The following is a 24105-nucleotide window of genomic DNA, read 5'->3' on the forward strand; positions in this document are numbered from 1 at the left end:
TATGCAGCTTAATTCACCACTATATGTGTTACAGTATAGAGTGCATGCTTCTGCCTACGCCACCTCCACTCTAATCTGAGCCAATTTAATGTGTGCATATCGTTTGTGCCAACGACTACAGTACGTGATCCGCAGTTATCGGATCTTCTGATAAGATCCTTGTATGAAAGAGGGAAAACTTATTCATTTTGAAAGTGGAGTTAACAGAAAATAGTGCGATCCTTTTGCTTTCGATACCCCAGGATTAATATATACAACACATTTCTGGTGAAAAATCCCACAAAGGAATAAAATTACATGAGGATGTATTCAATTTACACAAAGCTGAGAAGTACCGTCTCTTTAAAAGGCTGAGAGGGACCTGGTACCTGTTTTCTTCAACGGAAAGGCTTCGAGTCTAAATGTGTTGTAGTCCATCTGGAAGGGACAGCGCCTACTCTCCTTGCTACTCTGTTGTCCAGAGTGCATCTCGTCATTACTGATTCTGAAGTCATCGCACTGCAGCCAACTGTCCGCGCGATCTGTCGATATGACGCTGCCATGACCCTTACGCCAGTGACTCCACGTTTCTCACAGTCCGAAAGATGCTGTGCACGTCGCACGTCCTTCAGGCACGCTTTTGCAATACGCATCTGAAAATTTCCAATAACGTTAGACGTTATAAAAAGTCATCGTGTACTCACACCATTTTACATCTGTAGGAGTGACTTTTCTCTAGGGTGACCAGACGTCCGGATTAATCCGGACATGTCCTCCTTTTTAGCTCTTTGTCCGGGGTCCAGGCGGATTTTTACAATGTCCGGCTTTTTCGCAAAGTTGAGCGTAATCCAGTTAAATTTACAATTCGTCCCGTTCTATTGGCTCTTTCCTTAAATACTTTGACTCTTGGCACAGCCTTCGTGATGAACACGCACGAAGGCGGTGCTGGTAGGTGGCACCAGGATCGTCGAGGTTATCGTTGATCTACCTATAAGCGAATGCAAATATCGATTGTTTAAAATTTTCGTTTCGTATCTTCGCTTTGTATTGGCTTGGCTTCCTGTAGTGCAAGTGTGATTTGTGAGTGTATTCTTTAACCGAGTGAGTTACGTAAAATATTTGGCTATGCCTAAACGAAAGTGTACATTTTGTGATATCCTTTCCCGCAAATATCCGGCTTTAAGAAAGGGAGAAATGAATTTGAAGCGGAATGTAAGATATGTGGAGCTGGAACGTACGTCTCAGTGGCAAATAAAGGTAAGAAATAAAGTGCAGTTTACATGTCGTCAGCTGCTGCTTGAATTGTAGATGTTGGTAGCGGAGCGTCGAATGAAAGGACGTGAATGGTCTTACGTTTTTCACTTTGTAAACAATTCCGTGTTCTTGACATAACAAAACAATTGACGCCACATCGTCACCACAATCAATGTTTTTAATTTTTTTATATTGCTCAGTTAACCACCACCTGACCATCAGTAATAATTAACTACTAGTTTTACCAGTAATTCCCGGCAGCCACGTGACTTGTCCAAAGCTGACGGGTGGTATCCTCATCTGCAGTTGATCCTTTGATGTGTCCTCTTTTTTTCTTCCTTTGTCCTCCTTTTTGAAGCTGTTTTTCCTCCTTTTCAAGCAATTGCATCTGGTCACCTTAATTTTCTCTATACTGAAAGTAGGGTCACTTAAAGATGATGTTTTAGTCAATATATCCCACAGGCATGGAAGTTCTGCAGTATCGGGTTGGTAGCGTTCGTTCACACTTTCATCTCCGTCAGTATAATGCAGAAGCTGACTGCGTGCAAGTGATGTCCACGATTAAGTATATTATTGGACAGTACTGCTGTCATTTCCAGGCAAGAAACTGAGTAAAGCGACGCGTTGAAGACAACATAAAACCCTAGAAACATGTTCGGGTATATAACACAACGGAAATAGTCGACACAGATATAAATAATGTAAATGATCGTTTAATCATGTGATGACCTAAGCTCTTTATATTACCAACTTAAGTGACTAATTCCACGCGTTGGAGTCTCACCAAAGCATCAAAATTGTACACATGTATTTGACTTGTACCTTTACTCAAACATGCAAAACTCAGGACCAAGAAAATTAAATAAACATAGTTTTCTGACATTAAATGTCGTTACAGCAAGTACATAGTGGCAGAAAGTGAGCGGACAGTGAATAACATGCTGAAAGATCTGAATGAAGCTTGTGTGGAATATGGGATGCAAATAAACACAGCAAAAACAAAGAGTTTGGTCATCAGTACAAGACGCAGACTGTCCAATATTAAAATAGGACAATCTACCATTAGCCAACTAAGTGCATTTAAATATCTTGGAATCACAATAACTGAAGATCTGAGATGTCACCAGGAGGTGAAAACTCGAATTTCCATAGCGAAGGAGGCATTCAACAGAAAGAGGAGACTCTTATGTGGCAAATTTGATGAAGGACAAAGGAAAAGGCTGGGCAAATGCTTTGTCTGGAGTGTGGCACTATATGGGGCAGAAACATGGACGCTGAGACGAGAGGATGAAAAAAGGTTAGAAGCATTTGAGATGTGGATGTGGAGTGGAGAGAATAAGCTGGATGGAAAGAGTGAGTAATGAAAGAGTATTGGAAAGGGTTAGTGAGAGAAGATGTCTGCTGAAGGTTGTAAGAGAAAGGAAAAAGAACTGGTAGGGACATTCATTGAGAAGGGAGTGCTTGCTAGCAGATGCTTTGGAAGGATTGGTTTGTGGGAGAAGACTGAGAGGAAGAAGGAGATACAAGATGACAGACGACGTAACGGGAAGAGGAAATTATGCAGACCTGAAGGGGATGGGAGAAGACCGGACAGCCTGGAGAACTTCCATGTGAAAACCTGCTTTTTGGCAGAACACTGATGATGATGACAGCAAGTACAGTCTGTAGTACTAATTTTGTTGAATAATAAGAGTACATGCCCCCATAAATGCGCTCAGTTACTCCCAAACCAGCCCCAAACGTGTGAACACCAACTGTCAAAATCGAATGACGTGCGAGCTACAGTTCGCAGCCTATCAGAACAAACCTTACTTACGATAGGGTCACGCGCACGCCGTACAATGGCGAGTTGCAAATCTGTTCATTCGACAGTTATTTATTTCTTACTTGAGAAATTAGGATCTGCGTAACATGCAGGTACATTGAATGAATTTTACTAAGTAGCAGAAAGTTTTTAGTGAGGAATAGGAGCGAACACTACATTGGTTACTGTTGCAGTAACAATGGTGTCGCAGATTGAGAAAATATATAATTATGACTGGAAGAATATTGTATTTTTAGCAGAAGGGAGATATTAAAGGACTTTTTCAACTGGAAGCCCCTGATTTCGAAGTCTTTATAGAAAGTTTGAGCAATAGCTGCACCTCACCTCGTTCCAGGATTCCGAGATAGTGTGGTAGCGACGGTGCGACATGCTGGAACTTGCATTCGGCAATTCTGCATTGAAAATAAGGCCTCCAGATCGGTTTCAGGTAGTCATGGGACTCCCCTACTGTCATAGCTGTCGTCGTGAGCTTGATGTCGCGGTATTGCAGTTTCAGAGTGTGCACAATTTGAAGTACGGAGAATATTCGTCCACACAGTATCGTCCTCCAAGACAACAGCAAAACAGTTTCACTTCACTGATTTGTACGACACAGTTCAAGGGTTGTTCAGATCAAAGCAGTATTCTCCAAACGTGGAAAACTGATATCGTGCTCACGCATTGTTTCTCCAGCGGCCTACCGGTTTGCGTCCATTGCACACGCGAAAACTGTCTCAGTTCAAGCACGCATAAAACAGGCCGTTCAGTCTACAGTTTACCCATGTCATTATTAATCACTGTCTTTCTGCGTAAGGTATGGTGCACATCTTGGTTTCCTTGTTTTATCCGTGTCTGTAAGGATGACAACCAACACTCCAGCCAGGCCCCACGTCAATAATGAGTGTTGCTCTCGCCATCGCCCTCGATTGTTCCGTTTCGATAGTCGAAAACAGGCTCTCTTGTAGCAAAGATATATGCAGATGCATTGAAATATTTATGTTCTTGTAATATATGAATGTATTGATATTTATTGCTAAACATAAGGAATGAGGCAAAATAATAAAGAAAAAATATTAAAATAGGCCCTCTAGAGCTATTACATTCTGTACTACTGTACAAACACAAGTCGTAGTTTAACGTTGCTATCAAAAACCTAGGAAAGTACTTGATCTATTTACTTCAGATTTTTACACGATACTCTAATAAACTTTCGGACGGACGTGGGCTACATATACTTTAAATATACATGCTATATATACTACATAAAGGGACAAAGTTTTCAGAGAAAAGCTTGAAAAGTTCTAGACTGATTTCCTTCTGATTTTTCGTAATACTTCAATAAACCTTTGGACGAACATATGCTACACATTTTTAATGTATATGGTACATAAATATACATTTAAAAACTGTACTACTATATAAAAGCAGTTACATTGAAGATTGTTACCAAAAACATCTAAAACTTCTAGGCCATTTACTTCAGGTTTTTACACGTTACTCTAGTAAAAGTTCGGGCGGACAAAGCATATATATATATATATATATATATATATATATATAGAGAGAGAGAGAGAGAGAGAGAGAGAGAGAGAGAGAGAGCAACATTCTTAGCAAAAATCTCGAAAAGTTTTTGATTGATTTATTTCAAATTTTAAAATGATAAACTAACGAACATTCGGATGGACATAGGCTACATATTTTTAATATATAAATATACAGATAAAGCCGAAACGTTGTTAGCAAAAAACTCGAAAAGTTCTTGACCACCTTGCTTCAAATTTTTACGCAATTCTCTAACGATCATTTTGACAGACAACCTCTATACAGTTTCTGTTATTGTAATACGTAAATACATATGTGATGTACAAAGGGGAAGTGTTGTTACCAAAAATCTCGAAAAGTTCTTGATCGATTTACTTCAAATTTTTACACGATACTCTACAAACATTTGGACAGACATAAGCTACATACTTTTATAATGTGTTATAAAGATAGCCTGTTGTTCTGTATAAGACAGCAGCTTTGGCTAACATTACGCAGACCCATAACGACTTCCATTCTCAGAATTTACACTTTACGCCTCTCGCAGCAGCAGATCGCCTCGCCGCAGCCGCAACTGGAGCCGACGGCGGGGGTGGCGGCGACGCCCCCGCCGGTCCCGGCACCGTCGGCCACGCCCACTCCAGCCCCCGCAGCCACGCCCACGCCTGCAGCTACAACAGCGGCCACGCCCACGCCGACTCCGACGCCCACGCCCCCGCAGGCGGTGCCGCAGCAGAGGCGCGCGCCCTCCCCGCCCCAAGACGAGCCCGCCCGGCAGGAGGAGCACCGGCAGCCGCCCTCTCCGCCCCCAGAGGAGCCGAAGGCGGAGTCCGCGGCGGAGCCCGCGCCGCCCCCGGCCCCGGCACCCACTCCCGCCCCCGCCGCCGGGCCCGTGCTGCCGCCCCACGCTCCCTCCGTCACCCGGCCGCCGGTCATCGACCTCCGCCTGGACGTGGAGGGTCCTCCGGCAGCCCCGGGCGGCAGCAGGAGGCCGCAGCCGGCGGGCAGGCGGGCAGGGGCGCTGCTCGTCAAGCCTGCCGCTGCTCAGGGCAGGGGGACGCTGACGTCACGCTCCAGGTCAGATGAATAACTTCTCAGACATGTAGTCCATATACACTACTGGCCATTAAAATTGCTACACCACGAAGATGTGCTACAGGCGAGAAATTTAACCGACAGGAAGAAGACGCTGCGGTACGCAAATGGTTAGCTTTTCAGAGCATTCACACAAGGTTGGCGCCGGTGGCGACACCTACAAGGTGCTGACATGAGGAGAGTTTCCAAACGATTTCTCATACACAAACAGCAGTTGACCGGCGTTGCCTGGTGAAACGTTGTTGTGATGCCTCGTGTAAGGACGAGAAATGCGTACCATCACGTTTCCGACTTTGATAAAGGTCGGATGGTAGCCTATCGTGATTGCGCTTTTTCGTATCTCGACACTGCTGCTCGTGTTGGACGAGATCCAATGACTGTTAGCAGAAAATGGAATCGGTGGGTTCAGGAGCGTAATACGGAACGCCGTGCTGGAGCCCAACGGCCTCGTATCACTAGCAGTCGAGATGACAGGCATTTTATTCGCATGGCTGTAACGGATCGTGCAGCCACATCTGGATGCCTGAGTCAACAGATGGGGACGTTTGCAATACAACAACCATCTGCGCGAACAGTTCGACGACGTTTGCAGCAGCATGGACTATCAGCTCGGAGACCGTGGCTGCGGTTACTCTTGACGCCGCATCACAGACAGGAGCACCTGCGATGGTGTACTCGACGACGAACCTAGGTGCACGAATGACAGAACGTAATTTTTTCGGATGAATCCAGGTTCTGTTCACAGCATCATGATGGTCCCAACCGTGTTTGGCGACATCGCGGTGAACGCACATTGGAAGTGTGTATTCGTCATCGCCATACTGGCGTATCATCCGGCGTGATGGTATGGGGTGCCATTGGTTACACGTCTCGGTCACCTCTTGATCGCATTGACGGCACTTTGAACAGTGGACGTTACATTTCAGATGTGTTAGGACCCGTAGCTCTACCCTTCATTCGATCCCTGCGAAACTCTACATTTCAGCAGGATAATGCACGACCGCATGTTGCAGGTCCTGTACGGGCCTTTCTGGATACAGAAAATGGCCAGCACATTCTCCAGATCTCTCCCCCAATTGGAAACGTTCGGTCAATGGTGGCCGAGCAACTGGCTCGTCACAATACGCCAGTCACTAGTCTTGACGAACTGTGGTATCGTGCTGAAGCTGCATGGGCAGCTATACCTGTACACGCCATCCAAGCTCTGTTTGACTCAATGCCCAGGCGTATCAAGGCCGTTATTAAGTCCAGAGTTGGTTGTTCTGGGTACTGATTTCTCAGGATCTATGCACCCAAATTGCGTGAAAATGTAATCACATGTCAGTTCTAGTATAATATATTCGTCCAATGAATACCCGTTTATCATCTGCATTTCCTCTCGGTGTAGCAATTTTAATGGCCAGTAGTGTATATATCGCGCTGCCACAAACCCACGTCACAAAGGCTGACGTTCCTTACAACACGAGGCCAGACCGTGAGAGTCATTGTACTAGTTAGTTACTCAGTTATTTGTATGTTTCGAGGATCAAATTTGCATCAACACATTGTAATGTGGCGCCACGGTTGCAAGGTTTTGCTAAAAAAAAAGTCGGTTTTTTCGAAACTGACATCTCCAAAGTTACAACTAACACTTGCAGTGTTCAGCAAAACCATTATGAACGCTGAAACTTCCTGGCAGATTAAAACTGTGTGCCGGACCAAGACTCGAACTCGAGACCTTTGCCTTTCGCGGGCATGTGCTCTACCGACTGTGCTACCCAAGCACAAATCGCGACCTCTCCTCACAGCTTCAGTTCTGCCAGTACCTCGTCTCCTACCTTCCAAACTTCACAGACCCTCTCCAGCGAACCTTACGGACCTAGCACTCCTGGAAGAAAGGATATTGCGGTAACATAGGTTAGCCTCAGCCTGGGGGATGTTTCCAGAATGAAAGTTTCAGTCTGCAGCGGAGTGCGCGTCGATGTGAAATTTCCTGCAAGGTTCGCAGGAGAGCGTCTGTGAAGTTTGGAAGGTAGGACACGAGATAGTGGCAGAATTGAAGCTGTGAGGGCAGATCGTGAGTCGTACTTGGGTAGCTCAGCACCTTGATACGGGAAAGCGCGCACTGTGGTACCAGGTGGTAAATGGGAAGTACGTGACTCGTTCCAGGTTGCATACAATTAATATGGCGGGCGAGCCACTGTGTCCGCAGTGCAATGTTATAATAGACACAGAGGAACATCGCCTGATATCGGGCCTTCGGCGGACGTATGGTGTTTGGTCCAAAAAATGATTGCCTTCCTCCTTCGGGTGGTGTCGCGAGCAATAGAACCACGGATACTACTTCTCCCAGATATGACCTATTATCCCAGAACAAAGACAAGCCCTGTGACTTGGATTCGAGGTTTGACTGTGCTTTATCTTTTCCGAGACGGCAGTAAGAATGTACTCGACTCTTGGGCCTTACTACAAGAACATCACTCACAGCTTATGAGACATCCGAGATATCGAACATATTACGCTAATTTTTAGGGAGTGCCTTGCTTGATCCCCCACCCAGTTGGGGTATCCCGGATAGGAGAATGTAATTATTGCCTATAAATATCAGCACAAGAAAGAAACAGGACAGTGGAGAGGATCCACCACCACAGGTGAAGATGTACTCGGCACTAACGCGAGGTATAACGGGATTAGCAAGGTACGTGTCCAAGAAGAGGAACGTGGTCCGTTGTTGTTTTGTACTGACAGAAGCAGGATATTTTTTTCACTATAACGAAAAAAGTCCACTTATTTACGTTTCCCAGGAATATTTTATTCTATAAAGGTCATCGTCTTATATATTTAAAAAAAAGTCGATAGAGCACTTGCCCGCAAAAGGCAAAGGTCCCGAGTTCGAATCTTGGTCCGGCACACAGTTTTAATTTGCCAGGAGGTTTCATATCAGCGCACATTCCGCTACAGAGTGAAAATTTCATTCTGGATTACGGACACTGCCCACTGCGAAGTTCGTAAGCCGCCTGGTGACGTTATGGGCATGTGACGCGGTAACAAAGCGGTAAGCCTAGCAGACACGGACGGCGATCACCGTAGCGAAGATATGGGCTGCAGATGGGGAAATCGATTGAGATAAGCGACTTTGACAAAGGGCAGATTATTATTACACGGGGCCTGTGAACGAGTATTTCGGAAACGACGAAGCTGGTTGGATGTTCACTTGCTAATGTCGTGAGCATCTGCGGAAAGAGGTAGAAGAACTACCACTAAGCGCTAAATGGCTGGACATCCACGATTCTTCACAGAACGTGGGGTGCGATGGCTTGCATTCTCTGTAAAGTAGGACAGAGGGTGACCTGTGGCATCTCTCCCGAACGAGTACAATGCTGGTGCACGCACAAGTGTTTCGTAGCACACCGCTCATCGTACGTTGTTTAACGTGGAGCTCCGCTGCCGGTCACCACCACATGTTCACACGTTGACCCAACGAATCGTCAGCTACGATCACATTGGGCACGGGACCATCGCGATTCGACCGTTGATCAATGGAAACGCGTCCGCTCTTCGGATGAATCATATTTTTGCAACACTAGGTCGATGGTCGTCTCCACAAACGCCGTCATCGAGGTAAATGGAGGCTCGAAACGTGCAGCGCGCCACGGACACAGGTTGGTGGGAGTAGTATTACGCTATGGGAGACATCCTTCTGGGTCGCTATCGAGCGCCATCACCGCGTACGCGAACCAGAGGTCTGTTGTTTACGCGTGTTACATGCCCTCCACAAACCTTCTAACAAATTGTCGGATCCCTGGTACGCAGAATTAGTGATGCACTTCGTTCCAAAGACGGACATACAAGCTATTAAGCAGATGGTCATAATGTTGTGGCTCATCAGTGCACATGTATGTAATTGATATATGTATGCAAAATCATTTCTCCTGGACAACTGTTCCATGGACGAATTTCTGTTTAAAAAACAGATAGCCTGCAAAAAAATATAAGTACGTAAAAAAACTAAATGGTTGCCTTAGTAGGACTAAAAAAAAATGTGTTCATTAATCTAATCATGTATACATATCCTGTAAACTTAGTCGTTCCACATAATTTCGATAAAATAATTAATGATCTATGGAACATTTAACTGACTAACTAACTAAGTAACTAAGAAGACATCTGTCTCGCACTCTCTAATAACGTTAGAGATCAACAGTCACTATATTTATCAGATCAGACATCTCGTTCTTCCTTTTATCTTCGGTCCTGCTGTTCACTTACTTACTTACTTCCCACAGGATACGCTTCTCTTCAAAATTAGACTTTATTTTTTTATGGCAGTGGTGAATTGGTACGTGAGAGGGACACAGATTTCCCGATATTTAATGCCAGTCTTACAAGACCAGAGCCGCAAGTTCTCTTTATGTCACTTCTTCTGGTTAAGTTCAATGGATTCCATTCCAGACCTCCCTGAAATTCTAAGTAAAGGTCCTTGGCAATACTGGTCATCGAACTAAGAGTCATGCTGATATTTCCGAGGCACACGTTCTTATTATTTCGGCTCAAGTACTCCCTGGAGCTAATAACCCCATTGTGGCACACAGTTAACATAAAATCAGCCGATGTACGCAACTTGACTATACAATGAAATGGAAATGAGCGTTTGGCGTCATTGGCCGGGAGACCCCTGACGGGGCAGATCCGGCCGCCTTGGTGCAGGTCTTATTACGTTCGACGCTATATTGGGCGACCTGCGCGTCGGATGCGCAGTATTCCCAGCCGGGAATCGAACCCGGGCCCGTAGGACGGCAATCCGTCGTCGCGCTGACCACTCAGCTATTGGAGCGGACTGAGTATACAATTAGAGGCGCCAGTAGCATCTATGTAGCGCGCCCTAAACCTAAATGTAACTGCTGGACGCGGTGGCCGTGCGGTTCTGGCGCTGCAGTCCGGAACCGCGGGACTGCTACGGTCGCAGGTTCGAATCCTGCCTCGGGCATGGGTGTGTGTGGTGTCATTAGGTTAGTTAGGTTTAAGTAGTTCTAAGTTCTAGGGGACTTATGATCTAAGATGTTGAGTCCCATAGTGCTCAGAGCCATTTGAACCTAAATGTATCTCAGCTTCAGAGGACAAGTAGTTGACATGACAAGATGTTGCATGTGTGTGTGTGTGTGTGTGTGTGTGTGTGTGTGTGTGTGTGTGTGTGTGTGTGTGTGAGTGCTACGACAGTTAACCTGGTCAGCAGTCACTTGCTTGCTACTCAGAGCGCTGGTCTAAAACCAACCCTAATTGTACGGTTAGTGGTGATTACTCGCGTGAAACCACCGTTTGTACAATGCGGGAGAGGTTTTCTACTCCATAGCTTTATCGTCAGAAATACTGCGTCGTATGATACATAACTATGGGGAACGTAAGGTGGGACATTCGTTAAGGATGTGATTGGATTTGCAACAGGGAGAGTTTAGCGGATATTTGAAACCGTGGGTTAGGCTGACTTTGTAGGTAAGACATTTTGGACGCTATGCTTGAACTTGGGATCGGAAAAGTGCTATGAGGTTTCCTTGAAGTCGTCATGAGTAATGATACAGTTGTCAGGCCTGGGAGTCAGTGGCAAAGTTCGTGCCTGGAAACGGAAAAATGGCGGAACCGATCCCCAGTCGGACCACGAAATGTTTCAGTGTGTCTTTAACGTAGCCTTCAGGTCTCAGTGATGAGAAGTTTCGACAGGAACGCAGCGAGGTCCGTATTCCTGTTCAGCTGTAAGTCCCGTTCCCATGTAACCTTACAGGGGTCTGAGAAGGACATGTACGGACATGCAAGTATCCAAGGAGAATTACAAATGGTAGACTTGCACCAGAACGTTGAAACTCAAAAAGTAATTATTGTTATACTTGCTGCTATTATTACAAGAGGAAGATATTTAAAGGGGATCCAGAAAATGTATGGAAGAGGAAGGTATGAGCAGCATTCTTGTGGATGTTGAGGGCTTTTCCCATTTGGGATTCAGGACTGGAGTGAAGTTTCTGGTTGGCTGTAAACGCAGTCTACACTTCTGATCTCAGCACTGAGAGCTGGCGGTCGCACGGAGCCGGCCGGTGTGGCCGAGCGGTTCTAGGCGCTTCAGTCTAGGACCACGCGACCGTTACGGTCGCTGGTTCGAACCCTGCCTCGGGCATGGATGTGTGTGATGTCCTTAGGTTGGCTAGGTTTAAGTAGTTCTAAGTTCTAGGGGACTGATGACCTCAGATGTTAAGTCCCATAGTGCTCAGAGCCATTTGAACCATTTGAATTTGACTGCACGGAGTTTGGGTTTGCCTGGGACGTGGGAGACACAGCGTGAGAAAGGAAGAAGGGGGGCCAAACGCTATGGTGGGAGATTAAACGCGGGAAGGTCGTGTGAAATTAAGGACTGCGGACTTCATGATTACGGAATACCTTTGTGGGATACGTTTGTGCACAAAGCAGCAAGCAGAAACTTCAATTCTGAATCCCAAATGGGAAAAGCCCTCCACATCCACAAGAATGCTGCCCATGCCTTCCTCTTCCATATATTTTCTGAATTCCCATTAACTACCTTCTTCTTATAATAATAGCAGCAAACGTATTCCACAAAGGGATTCCGTAATCATGAAGTCCGCAGTCCATAATTTCACACGACCTTCCCGCGTAAATGCTAAAGAGATACTCATTCATTTTGAGAGATTGTGTCACAGTCTTGAGGCGACAAGTAGGAGTTTATTGAACGTTTCAGATTACCAAAAGACGGTTGAGCTACTTGTTGAGGACTGCAGTATCGGTCGGAAAGAATATGCGACAGGTTTGTTTCTTATGGGACTTGCAGAAACAGCGTGTTTGTGTTCGGTGCCGGCCGCGGTGGCCGGGCGGTTCTAGGCGCTTCAGTCCGGAACCGCGCGACTGCTGCGGTCGCAGGTTCGAATTTTGCCTCGGGCATGGATGTGTGTGATGTCCTTAGGTTAGTTAGGTTTAAATAGTTCTTAAGTTCTAGGGGACTGATGACCTCAGCTGTTAAGTCCCATAGTGCTCAGAGCCATTTTAACCATTTTTTGTGATCGGTTGCAGCGTGGTAAAGGGCGCCGGCCGCTCTTCGTCGCAGCTGCAGCTGCAGGCCCAGTCCCAACAGCTGCAGCTGTTCCCGCCGGCGCTGCCGCCTGTCGACATGCCGAGGGAATCTCTCTCCAACTGCTTACAGAACCTCGACAGCCACGAGTGGTGAGTACAATGCTGCTTCAGGTACCGGGGACGTTTTTACACAAACACAACGCGTTGGTTTGGCTCAGTGCTTCAGACTTCTAACATTCAACGGACGATGTTGACTTTATAACGATCTAGACACAACGCGAGGTGATAAACATCAAAAGCGATTACGTTCCCCACAACAGCGTCGCAGATGGATCATAGATGGGAGCATCAGACAGTTCATTATCTGCAGAGACGAGGAGTTCAGTATCTCCAAAAGTGGTCGCACACCTTCCTGAGAAGCGTTGTATAACTATCTGCAGTTTGTTTTCTCACACATCTACTGCAGTTTCAAGATCCAGAGACGCCGCTGAACGACCTTGGAGTCCATCCTTTAGCCTGCAAGATATTTTTTCAGCAAAATAGTCCGAGGCAGACGGGCATTAACTTATACGAGAATAACGTCTGCACATCTGACAGTATAGGTGTGTAGTATCTCATCTGTTTCCCTGTGGTTCGATGTCGCATTCGCCCACCAAACGTGACGCTAACTCATACCAGTCCCCATCCCCCACCACCATGGAGGTACAGACAAACATTTTAACATACGGCGAATAGAGAATGTTTCTGAAGACTGACTAAGAATTTACCTGCGAATAGAAAACGTATCCCTTTAGTTACGGCCCAATTCATATGATAGTGATTCCACACTATTGGGCGAGACGCAGTCAATCGGCATAAATAATGACAGCTCAAAGTCTCTGATAAAGTTCGCTGGATTGTGTTGTATACTTTCAGACAAATGTCGGTTATGTTGCAAGATAGTCAGATGATCACTCTAGATTGCGATGTATTTGGATGTCTTACACTATTGGCCATTAAAATTCCTACACCAAGAAGAAATGCAGATGATAAACGTGTATTCATTGGACAAATATATTATACAAGAACTGACATGTAATTACATTTTCACGCAATTTGGGTGCACAGATCCTGAGAAATCAGCACCCAGAACAACCACCTCTGGCCGTAATAACGGCCTTGATACGCCTGGACATTGAGTCAAACAGAGCTTGGATAGCGTGTACAGGTACAGCTGCCCCTGCAGCTTCAACACGATACCACAGTTCATCAAGACTAGTGACTGGCGTATTGTGACGAGCCAGTTGCTCGGCCACCATTCACCAGACGTTTTCAATTGGTGAGAGATCTGGAGAATGTGCTGGCCAGGGCAGCAGTCGAACATTTTCTGTATCCAGAAAGGCTCGTAGAGGACCTGCAACATGCGGTCGTGCATTATCCTGCTGAAATGTAGGGTTTCGCAGGGATCGAATGAAGGGTAGAGCCATGGGTCGTAACACATCTGAAATGTAACATCCACTGTTCAAAGTGCCGTCAATGCGAACAAGAGGTGACCGAGACGGGTAACCTATGGCTCCCCATACCATCACGCCTGATGATACGCCAGTATGGCGATGACGAATACACGCTTCCAATGTGCGTTCACCGCGATGTCGCCAAACACGGATGCGACCATCATGTTGCTGTAAACAGAACCTGGATTCATCCGAAAAAATGACGTTTTGCCATTCGTGCACCCAGGTTCGTCACTGAGTACACCATGGCAGGCGCTCCTGCCTGTGATGCAGCGTCAAGGGTAACCGCAGCCATAGTCTCCAAGCTGATAGTCCATGCTGCTGCAAACGTCGTCGAACTGTTCGTGCAGATGGTTGTTGTCTTGCAAACGTCCCCCTCTCTTGACTCAGGGATCGAGACGTGGCAGCACAATCCGTTTAAGCCATGCGGATAAGATGCCTGTCATCTCGACTGCTAGTGATACGAGGCCGTTCGGATTCAGCACGGCGTTCCTTATTACCTTCCTGAACGCACCGATTCCATATTCTACTAACAGCCACTGGATCTCGACGAACGCGAGCAGCAGTGTCGCGATACGATAAACCGCAATGGCGATAGGTTACAATCCGACCTTTATCAAAGTCAGAAACGCGATGGTACGCATTTCTCCTCCTTACACGAGGTATCACAACAACATCTCACCAGGCAACGCCGGTCAACTGCTGTTTGTGTATGAGAAATCGGTTGGAAACTTTCCTCATGTCAGCACGTTGTAGGTGTCGCCTTGTGTGAATACTCTGAAAAGCTAATCATTTGCATATCACAGCATCTTCTTCCTGTTGGTTAAATTTCGCGTCTGTAGCACATCATCTTCGTGGTGTAGCAATTTTAATGGTTAGTGACTATTTGTGCTGTGTGGCATGTTGCATGGGGGCTTAATTAAATATATTTGATTGAAAATATTTTTATTTTTTAGTATGTCCGATTACGCAGTGTCTCGTAATCGGTTGGCCCTGACTAGTATTATTACGCTATCTGACTGCAACAAACAATGTAAGAAAATTTTCGTAAACACAGTTAATTAATTAAGACCCCAGCAACTATAAAAATCTACAAAACCAATAAGCACTAGTGTAGCTGTTCTGTATGTGGGAGTGTGACTCAACGTCCACATCTGGCACGGTTCTTTTCCAACAAGACAAGAATTTTGATACCAATTATACTGACGTGACAAAGAAATTTAGAAGAACTATGATTACGCAAGAAAACCAGAATTCACTCTAATACAAGAACACAAGCCAGATGCTTTGTTGACTGAACCTGTAGTAACGCATTATTTCAGATACACAAATAAATAAACGAACATGGTAAATTTTACCTTCATATATATTGACGAATGCACTCATTACAATATCATCTGCTATCTCTCCCATCAAATAACTGCAAAGGCATGAAACAACGCTCTTTACTACAACATCTCGCTCCAACTTCACGACAACCCCGAGCTCTGCCCACGCACACACTGTCTCTATGAGTTCTTAACACGCACTGTCCTCTCCGATCTCTTAACAACCACTGACTGCCACGAACTCTAAACAGGCACTGTGGAGGCGGCTTAATAGTACTCTTTGGCGCAGTGGCACAGTGTAGCCACCTTTCATATGCCCCTCCTCCACAGGCCAGAATTTGATGGTATTTTTGCCAGCATTGGTGGTGAAAATACCACCAAATTCGTCCACAAAAATACAGACAAAAATAAAAGATAATATTAATATCTAAATATCACATAATTAGTTAAAATTTTGGCTTTGCACTGACCTTTTACTAACCTAATATATGAAATACAGTAAGCAATACAACTTCTTTTCATGCATGTGACTTTACATAATAGTTTACACAATATACAAAAAATCAGTTTATACAAATGTTCACATAAAATGCTTTCAATGATTAGTTTATACAAAAAAAAGAAAGACACTAACAGGTGACATCTTTTCAGTAGAAGCAGTTCATCAGTTGCACCCAGTAAAGTTTAGCAGGTACACCCGGCAACAAGTCACATTAATTCAGTAGAAGCAGACCATCAGTGGCACCCAGTAAAGTTCAAGAGGTACACACAGCAACAAGTCACATTAATTCAGTAGAAGCAGTTCATCAGAGGCACCCAGCAATGTTGAGTAGGTGCAGACACCAACAAGTGACATCATTTCAGTAGAAGCAGTTCACCAGTTGCACCCAGCAATGTTGAGAGCAGGTGCAGACACCAACAAGTGACATCATTTCAGTAGAAGCAGTCCATCAGTTGCACCCAGCAATGTTGAGTAGGTGCAGACACCAACAAGTGACACCATTCAGTAGAAGCAGTCCATCAGTAGCACCCAGCAATGTTGAATTGGTGCAGACACCAACAAGTGACATCATTTCAGTAGAAGCAGTTCACCAGTTGCACCCAGCAATGTTGAGAGCAGGTGCAGACACCAACAAGTGACATCATTTCAGTAGAAACAGTTCATCAGTTGCACCCAGCACTGTTGAGCAGGTGCAGACAGCAACAAGTAACATTATTTCAGTAGAAGCAGTCCATCAGTTGCACCCAGCAATGTTGAGCAGGTGCAGACAGCAACAAGTGACTTCATTTCAGTAGAAACAGTTCATCAGTTGCACCCAGCAATGTTGAGTGCAGGTGCAGACAGCAACAAGTGACATCATTTCAGTAAAAACAGTCCATCAGTTGCACCCCGCAATGTTGAGCAGGTGCAGACACCAACAAGTGACGTCATTTCAGTAGAAACAGTTCATTAGTTGCACCCCGCAATGTTGAGCAGGTGCAGACACCAACAAGTGACATCATTTCAGTAAAAACAGTTCATTAGTTGCACCCCGCAATGTTGAGCAGGTGCAGACACCAACAAGTGACGTCATTTCAGTAGAAACAGTTCATTAGTTGCACCCCGCAATGTTGAGCAGGTGCAGACACCAACAAGTGACCATCATTTCAGTAGAAGCAGTCCATCAGTTGCACCCAGCAATGTTGAGTGCAGGTGCAGACACCAACAAGTGACACCATTTCAGTAGAAGCAATCCATCAGTTGCACCCAGTAAAGTTGAGCATGTGCAGACACCAACAAGTGACTTCATTTCAGTAGAAACAGTCCATCAGTTGCACCCAGCAATGTTGAGCAGGTGCAAACACCAAAAAGTCACATTTCTCAGCAAAAGCAGTTCCACAAAATTCACTAACACTGATCACACTGTTCATCAGAGTTTATGAGCAGAAATTAAACATGTCCTAATGTCACACATCATGTTGAAAAGTGCAGGTATCAGTTCAGAATATTTATCTTCACTAATCAGACAGTTCAGGCATGAACAATAGTTTGAATGCACATACAAATGCTTTTACAGTAAGATACAAATCATAACAAACACACAAATGATATCAGATAATTATCCTATTAATTATTACAATACACAAATACCAGTAAACCTATAATATTTATGGGTGTCAGTGCAAGCCACTACCAACAAATAAAATAATATTTAGGAGATAGGTGGGTAGGATTAGTAAAGGAAAACACACAGAACACACTCACTCATCCTTCATCCACATTAAGTACTACTGTGTAATTGAATAGTGTTAATTGTGTAAATGTAATTCTGTCAAAATCTGATGTTCATCATGTGCTTCAAGTAGTACTGGCAGCAATGTATAACAGTCAATAATAGTTAAGTCAACGTCATAGTCATCATGTCAAGACCAATGTTTGCCAAGCCAGATCAAATGTACTGTTGTTGAACAACTGTCAGTGAGCCACGATATGCAATTACTTCCTTTTTCCAAAAAAAAAAAGTATATACTGCTTAGTGATTTAACAAAGTGTGTGTATAGACTATCTTCCTTCTATTTTAGTGTTCTAGTCTGCTATTTTCATCCTCTTTGTTCCATAAAACCAACCAAAAAAAATATGCTCCTCACTTACTTTACCTCTTATACACCAAAACTCCAATAATCAACAGCATCACATAATCTCAATACGTCACTAATACTTCTTCAATACGTCGATACATATAACTCTTATCATCAATATCATTTATCTTACCTCTTGTCCACAAAAACTCCAATAATCATCATATACTCTCAATACCTATAATAATACGTCGATAAATATAAACCTCAGCACCAATATCATTTCACTTCCATAACAACTCTTTCCTCTAGTCAGTCTCCTCGAACAAGTACAGATAAAATCCTAATGCAACTTCAATTCAGCATCCCATACAATCCGAAGACACAGTGTCCACACACAACCTCTGTGTAATCCATCTGACCCAAATTTTCTACTCATTATAAATTATAAACAAAGAAATGCATACCTGACCTCTAACAGACTTAGTTCGAATAACTCTCAGTAATTAAGTACGATTACGGAGTGTGAATGATCATAATATTTCACAGTGTGTACACCACTTCAAGAATCATAGCAGAAGCAAACATGTAGAGTATTTTTTGTATCAAGTGTCACTTCCTATTTCAATTGCTCACGAAAAATGCAGTGTAATAACTGTCAATGGTCTAAACCTAGTTTCGGTCTGTCATGTCGTTAGCCTCCTTCCTATTAGCATAAATTTATACAGCTTCCATAAAACCTCAGCTCATGTGACTTCTATGACTTTCTTGTACTAATGTCGTTCGTCGAATGATAGCAGTTCATTTTCTTATCTTAAAAATATAATGCACTGAGCGTAAGCAAAACTTGCAATAGCGAGTAAATATACCAGTAGAGAACAGAATGTCAACAAGTGGATGCAGCTCAATTCCTACAACGAGGCTCTGCCAAGCGAACAATCTATAATTAATCCAATAGTGTGACCTAAACTCTATGTTTATACACAGTATATCAGCATTTCTATACACCAAATTAAAGAGCAGTTATGGCAACAAAACAGAAATGTGTAAATATGTAATCCATACGCATAGCAGTAAACATATATCTTACGTAATAAACGGGTCATTATCATTATATCAGCATACGCAAATAAATGTTCATATGTAATCTTAATAAGTAAACATGAAGGCGCAAGCAGATAAATGACAAAGTACAACTTACATACCTAAACACATCAGCACAATAAATCAGGTTACCATTACAATTTAAATAAATAAGCACAGCAGGAACATAATTAAAAAAAAAAAATGACATCAGTGAAAAAGCATAGCAGCCAAGCGATGCATAATATATACAAGTCACAACCCAGTTCATTAATAATCATTGTCAAAATCAGTAAATGTACGCAAGCATGTCGCTTCACAAGTAAATTCATAGAACATGAAATTAGCACAAAGTATGAATCACGTAATCGCGAGCAGCAAATTACGTCTAAAGTACGTACCCAATTGGAAATTTGTTACCTGAAAAATAAACTCAATTAATAGTTACCCCTTTTTTTTAGTTTATTACTTTCTTCTTCGAAATTACATTCTTCCTGAAAATTTCTCGATAGCAGGTCGTCTTAACGTCGGACACGCACAGAATTTACCTGAAGGTCTTAAATACTTTATACAACCGTATCCTACAAAATACTGAATGTTAATAACACAATTCAACAAGTCCTTATAGCTTTATACAGAATTTAGTCGGAGAAATTAGACTGTGTATTTGTTTACGGCTGTCAGTGCATTCGCACTGAGCGCTCGATCAGCTGTGGGCGCGTGACGTAGGAAGCTATTGTTCGCGGTCAACGACTGCCTTGTGCGGCGCGCAGACTTGACTGTTGCTTTGAGTATGTGCCGCCGCCAAAACATAGCGCGGTATCCTTGTACTCTCCGCGTGTTTACATGTAGCTGTTAGTTCTCTAAAGTATGTCATTCCACAAAAATTTTAACGTTTGATATGTGATGTATTCCTTTAGAGCGTCGAGATTTAAGAGTTTCTACTTCAACAGTGTTATCATGTATAATTTTGCGAACCCTATATGGACCGTTATAAAGCAGAAAAAATTTGCGACACAAGCCTTTTCCTTTGTGAGACAAACGGTGGGACTTAATTAATACCTTTTGACCAACTGACAAGATTTTTGAACGACCAGGACGCTTAGCTGATTTCTCTCTTCTAGCAGCCGCAGATGCAATATTTCGTAGAGCCAGGTTGACGACTTCAGAATGCCGCAGTTTCCGTGAAGGCGGAAAAGGAACGGTTTCAGAAATGCGATTTGTTGGTACTTTATTTTTTAATATCAATAGAGGCGGTAAAGAAGTTGAGTCATTAGGGAGTTCATTCAGAATGTTTTGAAAAATATGAAGATACTGATCCCAAGTTCTGTGATTCTGATGACAATAAAGACGGCACAATTTATTGATTTCCTTCATCCATCTCTTTGAAGCGTTAGATTGAGGGTGAAAAAGTGAGATGAAGATTGGTTTAATTTTACGACGGTGTAGAGTACGAAGCCAAACTTTAGAACGAAACTGTGATCCATTATCTGATATAACCTTATCAACGTGACCAACTTCTTTAAGAAAATGTTTGATGAAAGCATTAGATACTGAACGAGCTGTTGCTTTGCGTAAAGGTGTAAAACACACATATTTTGATGTCAACTCCACTGCTACGAAAATGTACGCAAAACCATTAGTAGAACGAACCACTGGACCGAACAAATGGACTGCAGCCATCTCCTTTAATTTCGCTGGAATGATGGGAAACAACGGTGCTCTGTGAGAAATCGTTGGAGGCTTAGCCATTTGACATAATTTACATTTGGCAAGAACAGATCGAATACGTTTTTCCATATTACTGAAGTAACAATTTTCTCGTAATTTGTGAAAGCATTTTCGGGGACCAAAGTGTGCATAACTGAGATGCGTATACCAAATCAATTTATTGACCCACTCATCAGGAATACAAACTAACCAAACAAAGTTGTCGACCGATTTTCGTGCAAAAGAATGTCATTCCGAACTGAATAGCATCTAGTTTCTCTGGATCAGGAAGAATACCTTCTGTAGCAATAATGTGACCGAGAATTTTCACCTGAGAACGACCAAATTCAGATTTTTCTAAGTTTACTGTCATGCCAACTCGTGCAAAAATACGTAATAATGAATCCAAAATTTTGTTGTGCTCACTCCAAGAACGTTTAGCAATAATAATATCGTCAACATATGAAATAATATTGTCACGAAGAGAAACAGAAAAAATTCGTTTAAACTATAATGAATGCTGCAGAAAATATAGTAAGTCCAAACGGTAATTTCCGAAGTCACTTTTGGGTAAAACAGTCATATCCGGTTATTGTTTATCTACTGTCTAGATAGATTGATAGTCGAAGAGTTGTTTTTGACAGATGCAAAGAATAGTAAAAGAGTAGGCAGCGGTCCAGAAAACTAAAAGGGAAATAGCACCACTACAGCTCGGGGCCCTATGCTCGCTACGGCACATATTCACTTAGAGTAGTGAATCCCCTGAGGACCTTAATAACTGCACATAATTTCTAGTTTGTAACTTAATGGCAACTTTGGCGGAAGTGCGTACGTAAATTGATCTAGCCATGAACATAGATGTATCTCATTCTTAGAATTGCGCAAGATCTTAAATTTCCGGACAGTCAAAAAGCGTTTATAGTCAAAGTTTTCGCCTCGTGGCGATGAAGACCTACCGCGTCTGTCCCAGTCCCAATGTCGATTATTGTTAAATTCACGCGCCTGGCGCTCTCTTGTTGCATCCCGTAAATGAAACAAATTATTTTCTTCATACCCTTCTGCTAAACTAACACTTGTCAATTTATCTGAGATCTCCTCAACTCTTTCCGATGAGTCACTTAATTGTTCTTTCTGTCTATTTATGTCTTCTGTAAATGTCGCGACTCGGGTTTCGGTGTTGTCACATTTAGTAGTTAACTGTTCACACTGTTGCGTTAAGTTATTTATTCTGTCATTTGGTACGGATCCTTCGATTCTCTCAAATATTTCTTTCTTATCGTTTGCACGTTGTAAATTTAACTCTGAAAATTTCTGTACTATCACGCGATCATTTTCTTCCCGTTCTCTGTCCTGTTCCTCTTGTCTGATTTCTGTTGAAATTAAACTATTATTGTGAGCCTTCAAAATCGGTTGTACTTCTTCTCTAATTTCATTATTTGATTCGTCATTCGTATTTTTGAAACATGTCCCTATTCGTGAGCATAACCGTGTTGTCATTGCTTCCATCTCAGTTCTAATTTCAGACCCTAACCGAGTTTCCATTGTTCCCATATCAGTTTTTAATTCAGCCCCGTAAAGTTCCCATCTCTGTTTTTAATTCAGATCCAAACCGTGTTTCCATTGTTCCCATCCGTGTTTTAATTGTTCCCATCTCAGTTTTAATTGTTCCCATCTCAGTTTTTAATTCAGATTGAAAATTTAATATTACACTCATCAACTGCTCCATATTAAATTGTTCAGAATTCTTTTCGCCCCTAACATCTCCCGCAAAACTAACTTCCTTCATCACAGCTGTAAGGCTATCTGTGTTCGATACTATTTCAGAATCTTCTGTCGTTAATCTCAGATTCTGTGAATTTTCCGATTGAGAAAAATTTTGAAATGGTTCCGGACTGTCTTCCCGACTTATTACATTGTTTTCCACTTCATTATCCATCATACTGTTTTCCTCTGTTGGCGAGTTCGCCATGTCAACAATTTCGTCCTCACTATTCATCATTTTTGCCTTTTTCATTGATCGCGTAATCATTTACAAAATATACGAAAGATTCGTCACTGTACGAAAATTACACACCGTGACTCTTTATCTCCAACAATACTATTCACACGAGATGTTTCCCTCAGACACGATCAATCGAACAATTGAAATAATTGCACTAATTTGTCAAACGCGTGTACAAGGCAATGAAAATTAAATTTTGAAAAATACCATTATAAGAATGCCAATTACCAAATCTACACATGCAAAATAGACTACAATTAATAAACTACAAATCACTACAACAATACTACAGTCTACAATTTTCACAATCAGAAGAATCCAAGGGACGATCCTGGCAGGGTCGCCACGTGCATGGGGGCTTAATTAAATATATTTGATTGAAAATATTTTTATTTTTTAGTATGTCCGATTACGCAGTGTCTCGTAATTGGTTGGCCCTGACTAGTATTATTACGCTATCTGACTGCAACAAACAATGTAAGAAAATTTTCGTAAACACAGTTAATTAATTAAGACCCCAGCAACTATAAAAATCTACAAAACCAATAAGCACTAGTGTAGCTGTTCTGTATGTGGGAGTGTGACTCAACGTCCACATCTGGCACGGTTCTTTTCCAACAAGACAAGAATTTTGATACCAATTATACTGACGTGACAAAGAAATTTAGAAGAACTATGATTACGCAAGAAAACCAGAATTCACTCTAATACAAGAACACAAGCCAGATGCTTTGTTGACTGAACCTGTAGTAACGCATTATTTCAGATACACAAATAAATAAACGAACATGGTAAATTTTACCTTCATATATATTGACGAATGCACTCATTACAATATCATCTGCTATCTCTCCCATCAAATAACTGCATAAGACATGAAACAACGCTCTTTACTACAACATCTCGCTCCAACTTCACGACAACCCCGAGCTCTGCCCACGCACACACTGTCTCTATGAGTTCTTAACACGCACTGTCCTCTCCGATCTCTTAACAACCACTGACTGCCACGAACTCTAAACAGGCACTGTGGAGGCGGCTTAATAGTACTCTTTGGCGCAGTGGCACAGTGTAGCCACCTTTCAATGTCTGAACGTGAACTGCCTCAAGGCATTTGAAGATTAAATCCTGTAAAACACTGTCTATACATCATTTCTGTGGCGGCCTGGAATCTTTTTGACTGGAGTATAATTGTTTTCGGTGATGAGC

The 24105-nt window shown here is 43.0% G+C and overlaps 1 protein-coding gene across 1 annotated transcript in view; it reads left to right on the forward strand.

Moving 5' to 3' along the window:
• Positions 1-5523: 5523 nt before the first annotated feature.
• The window catches only part of LOC124803041 (TOG array regulator of axonemal microtubules protein 1), a 76581-nt gene continuing 57999 nt past the window's right edge, over positions 5524-24105 (forward strand). The window contains exons 1-2 of the mRNA XM_047264157.1: positions 5524-5656; positions 12722-12871. Of these exons, the coding sequence (XP_047120113.1) occupies positions 12819-12871 (53 nt within the window). The 5' untranslated portion in view covers positions 5524-5656; positions 12722-12818. The remainder of the gene's footprint in view (positions 5657-12721; positions 12872-24105) is intronic.

Source organism: Schistocerca piceifrons, chromosome 6 (assembly GCF_021461385.2).
Source record: "Schistocerca piceifrons isolate TAMUIC-IGC-003096 chromosome 6, iqSchPice1.1, whole genome shotgun sequence".
NCBI classification, from domain to species: domain Eukaryota; kingdom Metazoa; phylum Arthropoda; class Insecta; order Orthoptera; family Acrididae; genus Schistocerca; species Schistocerca piceifrons.